Raw genomic sequence first — 14,726 nt, 5'->3', positions numbered from 1 at the left:
AAAAAATTAAAAGTCCATACTCTCCTTTGTGTTACTTTGAGTACACGCCTACTCTAGGGTCACCTGCCCCTCACCTAACCCAGGTAAGTGGCCATGAAGTGAGCATGTTGCAGTTCAGAGTGAGTAATCCCTTGGCCCAGGTTCTAGTCTGAGAAGAGGTGGAGTCCCTCGAATGGGTTCTGACAGGGCTGCTGCGCACCAGGAGCTGGGATGCAGGGCTGCCTGCCCATGGTAGTATGGATTTGGTGGGAACATAAGGAGACCCGCTGTCTTCAGGGGATGAGGATGGCTTCCAGGCAGCCCCTCCCTCAGGTACACCCGTGCCAGGAGGAGACATGATATCGCCCTCTAGTGAGCATAAGGTAGCACTGCAAGGGTGTGTATGTGCAGATGCACTTGTGGAACTCCTTGGAGGAGCTTCCTGAATGTGCAGCTGATGCATTCTTCTGTGATGTGCACACGCTCCCAGGAGCCCCCTGCATCCCACAGTCAGAAGGCTCACAGTGGCCCAGGTTTTAGTTTTCAACGTCTCAGCTCCCTGTTGTCCTGCTCCCATTTTTCCTGACCCAGTAGGGATGCCAGGTTTCTTCCCCTGCCTTAGGGAAAGTGAATATCCTCCCCTCTGTGTCTGTCTGTCCAACTGTCTCTGCTGCTACCCTCAGGGCCTGCAGTGGAGCTGAGGAGCTTTATGATGTTTCCATTGCTTGCCATGGTTCTTACCCAGCCATTCATCACCCAGACTTGAACATGTCCAGTGACAAGTGAGGAGGCTTGTAAAAATATTTTCTGTTCTTGCAGATGATGTTAGCGTGTACCTAATGTGCATTTGTCTTATGACTCAGTCCTCAGCCCTGCTTCCCTTTGGAGCTGTCATTGGAAACACTTGCCAAAGTGTCTAAAGTCTACAGGGTAACTCAAAAGACCTCTCTGTGCCTAGGGCAGGTCTGGTTCCTGCAGGGAACAGGAACAGTGCAGGGTGAGTGCAGGGCCATTTATCAGATTATCCAGCCTCCTCTGAAACCCCAGACAGGTCTCCTGTCTCTTGGCCTTGGGTTCTCCATCTATAAATTGACAAGTTTGGACTAGAAGAGTGTTTTTTTCAGGCTGGTTTTTATGAAGCCCCCAATCTACTCAGTTGAGGACCAGAGATGAAGAGCAAATGTTTGAAAACCACAGTGCCAGGTAATCTCTGAGGACAGGTTCAGCTCCAGGAGTTCTAGCCTCTGTGATTCTGCAGCCCTGAGCATGTCCTCATCCAGGCTGTAGGGTGGAGACAGAAGCAGTAGCCGTCATAGAAGCAGTAGCTGTGAGGGTTTGGTTCAGCCTCATGTGAGGTCTGGCTTGGGAAATGCAGCCCAGTTTCCACAGGGAAAGACCTCAGAGGGAGAAACTTCTCAAAACTGCACAAATGGTTCTAGTCTGGAGCAGCCTTCTTCTGCTCCAAATATCCCACTTTTGTGTTCTCTTCTGCCCTGAGACACATGCCCACGTACACACAAATGCATGCCCCTCACACGATTCCTTCCTGCTCACGCAATAATTGCCTTTCAAATGCCAGAGTGAGTTCCTAGGCCTGAGACTCACTCCTGCTAAGGAAGACTTAGCAACAGACTGGGCCAGAACATGGGACGGGAGGAGTGCTGGTGTCTGGGAAGGAAATGAGTCATAGGAGGCCACGTGACTTAAGCAGAGGGGGTGATATCCACAAATGCAGAGAGATGGGCCCGTCTGAGAAGTGGCTGGATGGCCAGCTTCCCTGACAGAAATCATACCTAGAGGTCCCAGTTGGCACAGACGGTCACGGGAGCATGGGCACCGCTAGCAGGGACAATGAGCCAGCAGGCTGGCACACTGATATCTGGCCAACAGCCTGCTCCGCGTCTCCCTGCTCTGGGTCTGGCTGAGTCACGTGGCTCTGACTGATAGAGTTGTTCCAGGTGGTGTCAGTCAGGAGGGGTGGAGAGGAAGAAGGCCTGGCAAAGGAAGTTGAAGTTCTAGGTTCAAATCGGGCCCTGCCTGACAACCTTTCTCAGCGGGCTCTGCTCTTTGGGCCTTGATTGGCCCATCTGGTAAATGAGGGGCTGGGGCTAGGTGGCCCCAGCTCCTTCCCCTTGGAAAGAAGTGGTTTTGTTCGTTCAGAGCTCAGCTTTGCACTGTTGTCAGCACCTTGCCCTCCGTACCCTCTCCACTGCAGGATTCCCGGGAGGGCAGGGGGAGCAGACAGCCAGCCAGCCATGGCCACCCTAGAGACACACTACAGCCGTGGTGGCCCACAGGACTCTTTAGTCTCTGTGCCTCAAGGCCCCCTGCAGAGTCCTCTTTGCAGAACTAAGGCGACACTGTCCTGGCTGTGAGCGTGTCCTGCCACATGGACCAAGTGGGCCAAACTAGTGGGCCATGGAGTTGAACACACTTAGTTTCCAATTCTGGCTTCTCTCCTCCCTGGGCCTGTTTCCTCGGGCAGTAGTACTTCCTCTTGGAGTTGCTCGGTGGTTAAGCGAGGTATTTGTAAAGCATTTCTCACAGTACCTGGCACACAGTCAGCTGCAAGATGTGGTGGTGTTAAAGGAGAAAGATACAAAGCCTATACCTAGCTGCGTAATATGCAGAGCCTCACATTGGGAAGGGGTCCAGTCTAGGTTTCTGTTCTTTAAGGAATGTATGTATTTCTTCAAATTGCTAGTAATGGTCACTAAAATGATTTTACCATTAGATAATTGAGGCTTAACAAAAGGAGCTTGGAGGCATGGTGTTGATCTTACTATAAAATTAAGTGATAATATAGTTTACTGTTTTAAGAGCCAATTAGCTATTATGGAATTTTGAGAAACATATGACAAGGGAGAAGTCCTGATAATTTCACTGCTTATGTGCTGCGTCTTTTAGCAATTTGCTGTTTTGAAAAGGAGCAGTGCTTCTATATAGGGGCTGTGAGAGTCAGACCCATTTCAAGAAATGGGGTTTTATTGAGCCAGGACCAGCCCAGCACAGTGGCTCACACCTATAATCCCAGACCTTTGGAAGACCAAGGCACGAGGATTGTTTGAGCCCAGAAGTTAGAGACCAGTCTGGGCAACAGAGAGAGATCCCATCTCTTGGAAAAAAAAAAAAAAGTTTTAAAAATTAGCCAGACATGGTGGCACACAAGCAGTCTCAACTACTTGGGAGGCTGAGGCAGGAGGATCACTTGAGCCTGGGAGATTGAGGCCACAAGGAGAGTGATCATGCCACTGTACTCCAGCCTGAGCAACATTGCACAAGCTTGTCTCAATACAAAATAAAAATAAATATTGAGCCAGGGCCATTGTGACCTCTGCCTGCAGTGTTGATGCCCAGCACCCAAGGTATGTAAGCGGTATTCTTTGGGTAGATGCACCCAGTGGAGTACTAGAGCTGGCTCTTAAAAGCTGGTAGCACCTCTTTCCAACTCCACATCCAGTGACATCATGTCAGTGATTTGAAATCAGTCATGGTGGGATTGTACCATGGAAGTCAGCAAATGCTTCAAATCAGGTCATTGTTTTTCCCCCAGAGCCAGTTTTCCAAATTGGATTACCAAGGCTCAGAGTTTAGGGTCACCCGGTGAGTCAGTGGCAGAGCTGAAACATGAACCCAGATCGCCCTGACTCCAAAGCCTGTGCTCTAGACCACTGGGTCATGCTGCCTTCAGCCTTAGCACCTCGAGCCATCTGCATCTTGGATGACTTCCTGAGGATGGAATTCTAGAAGTGGAATTACTCCATCAGGGAAGGCATGATGCTGGGTTTGGGGAGTTTTTTCAGAAAGCTGCAAAACTGGGGCTCCAAGAGAGATCTCGGCCACTTCCAGACTGTTCCTTCTTTGCCTGTTTTCAGCTCTATGGAAGGCGTGCCCCCTGGGAGGATCCTGCCAAGTGGGTGATGGACACATATCCATGGGCAGCCAGCCCACAACAACATGAGTGGCCTCCCCTGCTGCAGTTACGGCCTGAGGATGTCGGCTTCGATGGCTACTCCATGCCTCGGGAGGGATCGACAAGCAAGCAGGTGCCCCCCAGTGATGCTGAAGGTGATCCGCTGGTGAGTCCTCAGCTGCCAGAACAGTTCAGCATTCGTTGAGCACTTACTGTGTGTTGGGTATGATGCAGGGCCTCTGGAAATACAAAGGTGACTAAACCCAGACTTGCTTTGGAAGGCTGGACTCAAATGACTGGGCCATTTGGAAAATGACCCCAAGATTAGGGCCATTTTTGCCAATATTTTCTTCCATGATTTGTGTTTATCCCTAAAGACTTTTCCTCTAAAATTTTTTCTGGTTCTAGATAAAAGGTTAAGAATTGATTTTTCCCCTTAAATGTTCTTATACGTACTGTCTCTGTACAACTCTTTGCCCTCTGATTTGGGTTGCCACCTCTATTACCTACTATCCTATTACTTTGATCTCTCCTACTAATAACAGAGAAGAGGAAGAGATTGCTGAGGACCAGAAGCCCAAGGCAAATGATCAGGAGAGTAGACAGGGAGAGGTCTGAGGGCAGGAGGGACTCACAGTGGGGAGGGGGCCTGAATATGAGTCCCATGGTCATTGCGATAAGCTCAGTCTTTAACACTGTTTAAGCTTCTTATTTATTTGGCTATTGCTAAAACAATAAAGGCCCTTTAGGAAGCACCCAGGCTGGAGTGGCTCACGCCTGTAGTCCAAGCACTTTGGGAGGCCGAGGCAGGCAGATCACGAGGTCGGGAGATCAAGACCATCCTGGCTAACACAATGAAACCCTGTCTCTACTAAAAATACAAAAAAATTAGCCAGGCATGGTGGTGTGCACCTGTAGTCCCAGCTACTTGGGAGGCTGAGGCAGGAGAATGGCGTGAATCTGGGAGGTGAGCTTGCAGTGAGCCGAGATTGTGCCACCGTACTCCAGCCTGGGCGACAGAGTGAGACACTGTCTCAACAACAGCAACAACAACAACAACGAAGCACCGGACTGGGTGCAGTGACTCATGCCTGTAGTCCCAGTGCTTTTGGTGGCTGAGTTGGGTGGATTGCTCGAGCTCATGAGCTCGAAAACAGCCTGGGCAACGTAACAAAACCTCTTCTCTACAAAAAATACAAAAATTAACCGGGCATGGTGGCACACGCCTATAGTCCCAGCTACTCAGGAGACTGAGGTGGGAGGAGGGCTTGAGCCCGGGAGGCAGAGTTTGCAGTGAGCCAAGATTGTGCCACTGCACTCCAACCTGGTTGATAGAACCAGACCTTGTCTCAGACAAACAAACAAACAAAAGAAACACCTGGGCCAATCACAGTAGCATTTCTAATTAATTGTAGTACTCTACCAATATAAGACCCATGCAAAGTCATACTGCTAAATTAGACCTAACAAGTCAAAAGCCCAATAAAATACAGAGGAAGCAAATATACCAAAACCTCCCATGGTTAAAGGACGATTATCATGCCTTAAATTTAGGCCCAAGCTTTCTTGGCAGGCATAGCTAAAAGAAAACATAACAGAGAATATTATTTGCATTACCTAAAAGAAAATATAAGAGATATAGCAGGATTAAAAGACAACTGATTTACTGTTCTATTCCTAGCAGCTAATTAAGTCCCTAGATGATAATAATAATAATAATAATAGGCAATTCAGGTTGTCTGCCATCCTGCTGTTTGGTGGGATGTAGCTGTGGTTCTGTTGAAGATTTTAGTGGGAACTGTATTTTTTAAGGATTTATTATTTGTATTGCCATGTACAACCTAGTTTGCAATATTTATAACTGTAGTCTTACAAAGGAAAGAGGCATACTTTAAACAGCCATTTGCAATGTTAACCATTGCCGAAAGCTAAGGTCACGGAGGTATTTTTGCGGAAGCAAACTCATGAGGTCTTAACTTACATAGAAAATAGAATTTAGTATATCGAGAGGAAAGAATGGCCAGCCCATCCCTAAACAATCTTTTCTGAGCCAGTAACATTTGTATCACTGGTTGGACACAGAAGGTGTGTAGGTAAGACTCAGGATTCTTGGAAGAATTCTCCTTCCAACCCCAGGCCCCCAGAAGTGAGCTGTACCAGTCCAGTCACTTCTATTATCAAGTTAGATATTTGATATTTGTCCCAGTTCTGCTCTTTCTGCCCAGGGCCATGTGTCTCTATTATCATAGCTCTCTTATGTGTTAATCCTTCTCACTCACGAGACTGAGACCTTCATGAGAACAGGATTTATTTGTTTTTGTTCCAGAACCATATACTGTGGACATATTGGGAGTGTTTAATGAGTGAATAAGTAATCCCAGTTGCCAAGGATTGTCCATTATACTTCAGCTCTGCCTTTTCCCTGGTTATGGCTGTGCAGATGGACACCAGATGATGGTGCTTCTGCAGCCTGGCACATCTGGGTAGACTCTGCAAAGCATCCTGAGGGGCAGCTGGATTGTACGCCCAGCTGCACCGCATCTTGGCCTTAGCTCAGGCCCCATATTCCTGACTTACTTGCTATATAAAATATACAATACATACACACAATTTACAGTTATAAATAAAAGTAGCCTTTATTCCCTCTCCCCACTCCCAAACAAGTGATCCGTAAAACGTAAACAAGGGCAGATTCAAGAACACTGTCGCTAAACTCTTTTCTTTAAGTTACATGGTGATGACAACAGATGACATTTATTAAGCACTTACTATATGCCAGGCCATCCCCTCTTCTAAGGGTTTAATACACATTATATCATTTTATTGCCTACTTCAACCCTATGAGAAGTGTTGCCATTCTTCCCATTCCATAGATGACAAACTGGTGGCTCAGATACCTTAGGTAACTTGCCCAGAGATTCCTGAACCACAAGCGAAGGCTCTTTGCACTCGGATGCTTTGCTTGTAACTGGCACTTCCCCTCACCTCCCTGCCAAGGCTTCCACAGGAGCTGGAGCACAGTTGGCTCCAGTCTGACCTGGCCAAAGCAAGGAAAAGAGACGGGTTTGATGCCTGTCGAAGTGGGAGGGGGTCCGTGTGCTTCAGATGTTGGTGACGCTGACGCCAAGTTCCAGGAGCCGGGACACTCAGCCACACCTTCATCCAGGCCGAGGGCTATGCCTGAAAGGTGTGCCCCTCCTAAATAAAAAATAAATATAATATGTATAGAGAGCATCATTTTGTTTTCAGTACTCTACATATATTAACTCAATCCACTCCATAACGTTATAGGGCAGGTACTATTACTGTTCACATTTGACCAGTAAAGAAACAAGTATGAAGAGGTTAAGTAACGTGTTCAAAGTCATGCAGCTAGTAATTGGTGAAGTTGGGATTTGAACCCTGGAAGCCTGGCCCAAAGTCCATGTTCTTGTCCACGGCCTCCACTGTGGGCTGTTAACCCAGGTGAGTCTGGAGGAGGTGGCATGACCTTCTAGGGGTCCAGGGTGGGCAGCCAACTAGACAGAAAGCAGCTCATGCTTCCCCACTCTTCCCCTAGATGAACATGCTGATGAGGCTGCAGGAGGCAGCCAACTACTCCAGCCCCCAGAGCTATGACAGCGACTCCAACAGTAACAGCCATCACGATGACATCTTGGACTCCTCTTTGGAGTCCACTCTGTGACAGGGGCCCAGAGCCCAGCGCCCTCCTCTTCTCCTCGCCCCGTTCCACCTGCATCCCCAACATCATCCTGAAGTTGACTTCCTGAGCCAGCCCCCAGCCGCAGCCCTAAAGCTGCGGGAACACCGAGACCCCTCATCCTTCAGCCTCGACCTGGGTGCAGGCATCCTGGGCCAGCTGCCTGCGGACCGCTTCCTTCCACAGCGAGAACTGCACTACCTTCGGTTGTACTTTAATTATTGTTTTGCCTTGTTGCTGTGACCTCCCTAAGACACTGAAGATACTTCTCGGGAAAGGATCATCGCCGTTGAAATGAAAAGAGAGACAAAAAAAAATAGAACCCACATGAAGCTCTGAAACCAAACAGCATCCTGACATAAGCTTCCCAGAGACAGAAGAGACTGGAGCAAAGTTGGAAACACAGAGAAGCACGGCTTCCCCTCAGCACAGACCCTCCAGACTGGGTTTCAGAGCCACACCACCCACCCTCCCGCACAGCCGGCCACAGGGAGAACTGGTGCTAACCAGGGTGCTTGCTTTGGTCACGTTCAACGCACTACAGAGCTACGACACAGGGAAACCTTAGGAGAAAATAAACCATGCTTTCATGTTTTTTAAATGGTGCTTTCCTTACTCGAGAGGTATTTTGCCTGTTCCAATCCAACCACCCCATTCAGGTCCATCAGCCTCTGATTAATCCGTGAGAGAGTGAAGGAGTGAGAGTGTGAGCGAGTGGATGTGGCTGTCAGTGCAGAACGGCATGCGTCTGTTTCCTTCTGATATATGAATGAATCAGGTGGTGTTTTTTTTTGTTTTTTTGTCTTTTTCTGCAAACACTGTGTATAGTGAGACTTGTTCTACTTTGGAGAACAGATTACCTTTTGAAAATGAGGTTGAGTTTCTTCCTTTCTGATGCATTGATTTTTGAAGATTTTTTTCCCCCTTCCCCTCTTCGTCAGAATCAATCCTTTGGTGAAAGTAAGAACCGCAGGAGTTGAGTTTCGGTTTGGTCCTGCTCAGTTTTGGTTTTTAGTTGTCCATCCTCACAGTCCTACACACTCGCCTCCTCCTGCTAGGGCTGGGGGCATCTGTGTCCTTTAAAATGGATGAGGACCCAGTCCTCGACATGTGGGTGAGCCATGGACCTTGCCTTCCCTTCTCATCCTTGGGGGTTTAGAACACACACCAACACCTCCAGCGCCCCCGCCCCAGCTTCCGGTGGAGTGATGAGGTCACCCCGCAAAAGACTTGCACTTTCCTCAGAACCAACATGACGCAGCTCAACAAGGGTGAGGGTCACCCCCTCCCAGAAGCCCCGTCTGGATGAGCCTTGCCTGACCTCTTCGGTGCTGACCTTCCCAAAGTGATGCCTTACTGGTTTTTACTAACTGTGTTCATTTTACATAAGTGTCGTGCCTGCCTAGGGTTTGTTTTTTTGTCATTGTTTCCCCCATTGAAACAAACAGGGCTAAAGAGTCATCTGTTCATTAGGAGAACTCAAGTTGCTGTGACTTTTCTCATCCGAAAGACTCATTCGTGTGGATGCGTGACCATGGGAAAAAGAAAAAAAAAAAAGATCCATTTTTTAGGTTCTTATCAGTCTCCAGCTGACAACCCAACTGGACAGGGATCTGTCTGGTACAGGAGAAGTTCAAAAGCTTCTACAATCTACATGACCTTGCTGATACTTGCTCTAATAGAAACCCAGTCTGCTGTGTCTTCGACATACTGGTATTTTCGTTACAAAGTATGATACATTTTTGAGTTGTTTGTTTCTGTTTTATAAAGAGAATCTTTATTGGACACCAGTGAAGGTGTCTCTGTTTTAATGATCAGGGTTTTTATTCCATCTTTTGCATTTCTATTTCTGAAGATTTGTCTCTTGGCATCTTTTTTTAGTTTCTTACCGTAAGAGTTTGACCCGAAACTGCTCACTTCATATTGGATGACACCATGTTCTTCCTCTTTAAAAAGAAAAGGGGAATGTGTCCCACTAGTGAAAGGAAAACTTTTCAACACTGTCCCTGCTTTAATCTCAGCAAACTCAGACTATTCTGCTTAGCCTTCATTAGTCATCTGGGAATGAGTGTGTCTTGTTCTGTTTTTGTTTTTAATAAAACTTTCAAACCATATATTTAGCCTGTGACTAGGGGGGCCAAACCTTAAGATTTCTGGTAAACCTGAAGGGTGGCCCTCCTTAGACAATTTATCTCCCAGCAATGACCCTACACTCGCGTACTGTGAATTTGGGAGGAGGTAAAGTTGACTTCTCCTTGTGGGCAGTTTTCCAATCACCTTGTGAGTAGACACCTGCCAATATTGTTTAAAACCTTTTTTTAATATGACATCCTCTCTTGTCATTCTCTTCTCCCCTCTCCCACAGACTTCCCTCCCACTGGGTCCAGGTTCAGAACCAAGACTTCTGTACCTGGTGCTGCCTGATTGGTGAACATTGACTTCAAGTAGCATAGCCCTTGTGTGACTCACAACTCAGTGTCCTTCCTAAAGTTTCGGGAAGCAGGGTTGTCTAATATGCACATTTCTTTCTTTGGTCATATTTTTACTTTAGTGCCACTCACCTTTGACAAAGTGACTTTGTACTCATTTAGGGCTCTATTGGAAATGCTTCCATTTTGCCTTTTCTACAGTTAGGGCAATTTTGAAATGTATAAATTCTATGCAACATTTATGTTGAGTTACCAATGGAAGTCAAAAGTTCTCTTCCCAAACTGCCAAGAATGATACAGGCCATAAGTGAAATGGGAATACCTTTTAAGTTTCATTAGGGGTGGGGTGGGGAGTGGGACAGGAACAAGACTTGCCTAGATCTTTGTTGTATCTTGGGGACTTTTACTTTGTTGTTTGATGCTTAAACTTCAAAATTCTCTGTATTCAAATTTGATTGTGGCGAATCTACTTCAAAAAGGAAAAATAATCCAACTTTGTGGATATTAAATGGAAGGTTTACTGTTTTGATCGAGTTGTTTCCAGTGGAGCAGTTTATGAAATATGTTCTATAAGATGTACATTTTTTCATTGTAACATAGAAATTGTAAATAATTGATTAAAGTGCTGCATTTTGATGAATTTTTTCTAGCCATTTTTAAAGAGAAAACTAGGAATTGAGTATTTTGTGTACGGTATGTTTCCATCCTCCCTCCCCTTCCTCCTCCTCTCCTCTCTCTCTCCTCACCTATTTAATTTTCATTTGTCATGAGGTTTTTGGATTTGCCAATGATCTGCTGGACATCATGCCCCATGTCATAGAGAAGAAAGCTGATGATTGTACCAGTCTTAAATTATTCATGATTCAATAAAATTGATGCTTATTTATTCAGATTAGTGGTTTGGCTTGTCTGTGCTAGAGCAAGTCCTCATAAGAGTTTAATTTCATGCGAAGAGCAAGCCAGTCTTATCTGGATGCAGCAAATGCAGGGAAAACCCAAAACCTTTGCAAACCTGTCTTGACTAATATGCCATCCATATCCCGACTCTTCTCAGTTTCTCAGGTCTTTTTGCCACTCCTGTGGAACTTGTTAGAACTGTAGAATTTCAGATCCTCTCAGACTTTATGAATCACCAGGGATCTGGTGGATCCTCAATTTCTAACAAACTCCTAGGCAATACCAGTGCTCTAGTGCCTGGACCACACATTGAGTGGCAAGCAACATCAGTGTCCAGCCAGCCCCCTAAGTCGACCCCTTGGCATGAAAAGAATTTTTTTTAATGTATTGAGTACCTACTAATTTCCAAATGCTTTCCCAAATAATATAATGCAAAATGATGCCAGAGAGGTATTCTTACTCCCATTTTACAAGTAAAAAAAACGGAAAATGATGTGCCAAGGAATCTATAGCCAAGAAGTGAGTTGGAGTTTCAGCCCCATCTTCTGACAGTCCTGCCTTGCCGGGCTGCCTTCTAATCTTGGGGGCCTCCTGCCACATCGCAGCTCACATCCATAACAGACATAGGCAGTGGGAGATGACCTTACATCTCAGCATTCACTTTAAATAGCAACAACAAAAAAGGCGCGGTTTGGAGTCCTGTGGGTTCTCAGTGAAATTGATCCCACATGGTTGGCTCAACTGCTCACGACATGAAGTGTCTCACTCTTAACATACAACAGTGGCCCAACCAGGGAGGGGGTAAAGAATCCAGATATTTAGCATAGGCAGTTTTAATCCCTGTCAAAAAAATAATACAGGAGGGGTAGTACAATGTTTTGACAACTAGATGTCCTGAATTCCAAAATTCCACGTCAAACTTTCTATCCCATTGCTCCATGATATATTCTGAGGTTACCTAGGAAGTATGACCAGCATACATAAAGGGCATGGTGGACAGATGGCTTTTTAAAGAGAAGGGAAGAGCCAGGTGTGGTGGCGCACGCCTGTATTCCCAACACTTTGGGAGGCCAAGGCAGGTGGATTACCTGAGCCCAGGAGTTTGAGACCAGCCTGGGCAACATGGCGAAACCCCATCTCTACAAAAAATACTAAAAATTAGCTGGCATGGTGGCACGTACCTGTAGTCCCAGCTACTCAGGAGGCCGAGGCACGAGAATCACTTGAACCAAGGAGGCAGAGGTTGCAGTGAGCCAAGAATCGCATCACTGTACTCCAGCCTGGGCAACAGAGTGAGACTCTGTCAAAAAAAAAGGCGGGGGGAAAGACAGGAACTGCATTTACGTACTCACTGGGTACCAGATATACAGAAAATTTCACTCTATCACATATAATTACAGCAACTCTAAGAGGTAGGTGTAATTATCTCTATTTTACAGGTAAGAATACTGAGGCTGAGTAATGTTAAATTAATACATAGTAGAAATGGAATTCTTGGTATATCTGATTCAAAACCCATGCCTTTTCTGCTACGCTAAGCTACACTCAGCTTAGGTTGGACTTCGATGGAGCATTACACATCCCTTCTGCATTAGCTCTTTATTGCTTGTGTAACAAATTAACCCCAAATTTGGCAGCTTACAGCAGAACATTTTCTAACAGCTTCTGTGGATCAGGGGTTCAGGTATGTCTTGTTGAGTACTGTGCCTCAGGGTTTCCCACAGAGCATAGTCAACGTGTCTGAAATAAAATTTGCAAGGAAAAAAAATATTTAAAAGCAAGAACTACATAAAGCATCATATTTAATGGTAAGATGTTAAATGTTTTTCCTTGCAGATTAAGAAACAGATAAAGATGTCTCTTACCACCACTGAATATTGTGGTAGAGATCCTAGTCAATACAGAGAAACAAGAAAAATAAGTTATGAGGATTGGAAAAGGAAGAAATTCAACAGTCTTTATTCACAGGTAACACTTTGTACTTAGATTATGCAATAGAATTCACTGGTAAGTTATTAGAAATAATAAGGTAACTAAGTTTTCAAAGTCAGTACACAAAAATCAGTTGAACATCTATATGCAGCCAGAAGTTTTAAATTTTTAAGAATGCCAATTTAAGCCGGGCGCAGTGGCTCAGGCCTGTAATCCCAGCACTTTGGGAGGCCAAGGTGGGTGGATCATGAGGTCAGGAGATCGAGACCATCCTGGCTAACACGGTGAAACCCCGTGTCTACTAAAAAATAGAAAAAATAAGCCAGGTGTGGTGGTGGGCACCTGTAGTCCCAGCTACTTGGGAGCCTGAGGCGGAAGAATGGCGTGAACCTGGGAAGTAGAGCTTGCAGTGAGCTGAGATCTCACCACTGCACTCCAGCCTGGGTGACAGAGCGAGACTCCATCTCAAAAAAAAAAAAAAAAAAAAAAAAAAAAATTTAAGAGTGAAAATATCAAATACCTCAGAATAAATGCAATATAAAGTGTGCAAGACTTCTATAAAGAAATCTATTAACCATTGTTGAGAGAAATTAAACCCCAAATAAAAGTAGGAAAATATTACGCTTATGCGTTAGAATACATGTTGTGAACACATCAATCCCTGCAAGATGGACTATAGATTTGATGCAATCTCATTTAAAAGCTCAACAGGGTTTTTATGGAATTCACAAAATGATTCTAAAACTTACATGGAAGTGCAACAGGTGAAGCACAGCCAATGAAGAAGAACAAGAAGAGAGAAATTTTTCTACCAAAAATCAAGACTTATTATAAAGGTCATTAAGACCTTATGGTATTGGTATAAGAATTGACAAATAGTTAAAAAGAACAGGATAGACATCCCTGAAGCAAACCCAACACACACTTGCTTTGCTATATGGAATCACGAATAATGTCTCAGAAGCAAAGAAAATGTGACAAAGAACACATGACAATGGGATCCACTGGTTTTTATTCCAAAGCTGAAGGTTGGACTGACCTCTTAAAGGTTAGTGTAACTAAGGCACCAGCTCAGGAAAAGACATTTTGTATTAAAGCACTGTCATCTAGGAAACCGTATAAATTTTCAACTGTCAGCCATTATTTGTTGTTTGTTGGTTTTTGTTTTTGAGATTGGGTCTTACTCTGTCACCCAGGCTTGAGTGCAGCGGCGTGATTATAGTGCACTGCAGCCTCCACCTCCTGGGTTCAATCGATCCTCTTGCCCCAGCCTCCTGAGTAGCTGGGACCACAGACACCACTAAACCCAGCTATTTTTTTTTTGAGATGGAGTCTCACTCTGTCACCCAGGCTGGAGTGCAGTGATGCAATCTTGGCTCACTGCAACCTCCACCTCCCAGGTTCAAATGATTCTTTTGGCTCAACCTCCCAAGTAGCTGGGATTACAGGTGCATGCCACCATACCCAGCTAAATTTTTGCATTTTTAGTAGAGATGGGGTTTTGCTATGTTGGCCAGGTTGGTCTGGACCTACTGTCCTCAAGTGATCCACCTGCCTTGGCCTCCCAAATTGCTGGGATGACAGGTGTGAGCCACCATGACTGGCCCCAGCTAATTTTTAGAAAATATTTGTGTAGAGATGGGGTCTCACTATGTTGCCCTGGCTGGTGTCAAACTCCTGGCCTCAAGTGATCCTCTAGCCTCAGCCTCCTAAAGTGCTGAGGTTACAGGTGTGAGCCACTGTGCCTGTCGTAATTTATTGTTGAATGCCCAATAGCTGGAATACATGTGTCTGGAGTATAACAGATGGGTTGTAGCAGATATCAATAATTCCTTAATTTGGTCTGGGCCCAGTGGCTCACACCTGTAATCCCAGC

At 45.5% G+C, this 14,726-nt stretch overlaps 1 protein-coding gene across 4 annotated transcripts in view; it reads left to right on the top strand.

Annotated features, from left to right (window-relative positions):
• The window catches only part of NAV2 (neuron navigator 2), an 808,709-nt gene extending 797,796 nt beyond the window's left edge, over positions 1 to 10,913 (top strand). For 3 of the 4 annotated variants that reach the window (XM_011965412.1, XM_011965411.1, XM_011965410.1), the window contains 2 exons: positions 3,855 to 4,058; positions 7,452 to 10,913. In XM_011965412.1, the coding sequence (XP_011820802.1) occupies positions 3,855 to 4,058; positions 7,452 to 7,577 (330 nt within the window). In that variant the 3' untranslated portion in view covers positions 7,578 to 10,913. The remainder of the gene's footprint in view (positions 1 to 3,854; positions 4,059 to 7,451) is intronic. The other variant, XM_011965409.1, reaches the window with a different exon arrangement.
• The last annotated feature ends 3,813 nt before the right edge of the window (positions 10,914 to 14,726 follow it).

This window comes from Mandrillus leucophaeus, unplaced genomic scaffold (genome assembly GCF_000951045.1).
Source record: "Mandrillus leucophaeus isolate KB7577 unplaced genomic scaffold, Mleu.le_1.0 Scaffold723, whole genome shotgun sequence".
Taxonomy (NCBI): Eukaryota; Metazoa; Chordata; class Mammalia; order Primates; family Cercopithecidae; genus Mandrillus; species Mandrillus leucophaeus.
This window is presented reverse-complemented; position numbering and strand designations above follow the sequence as displayed.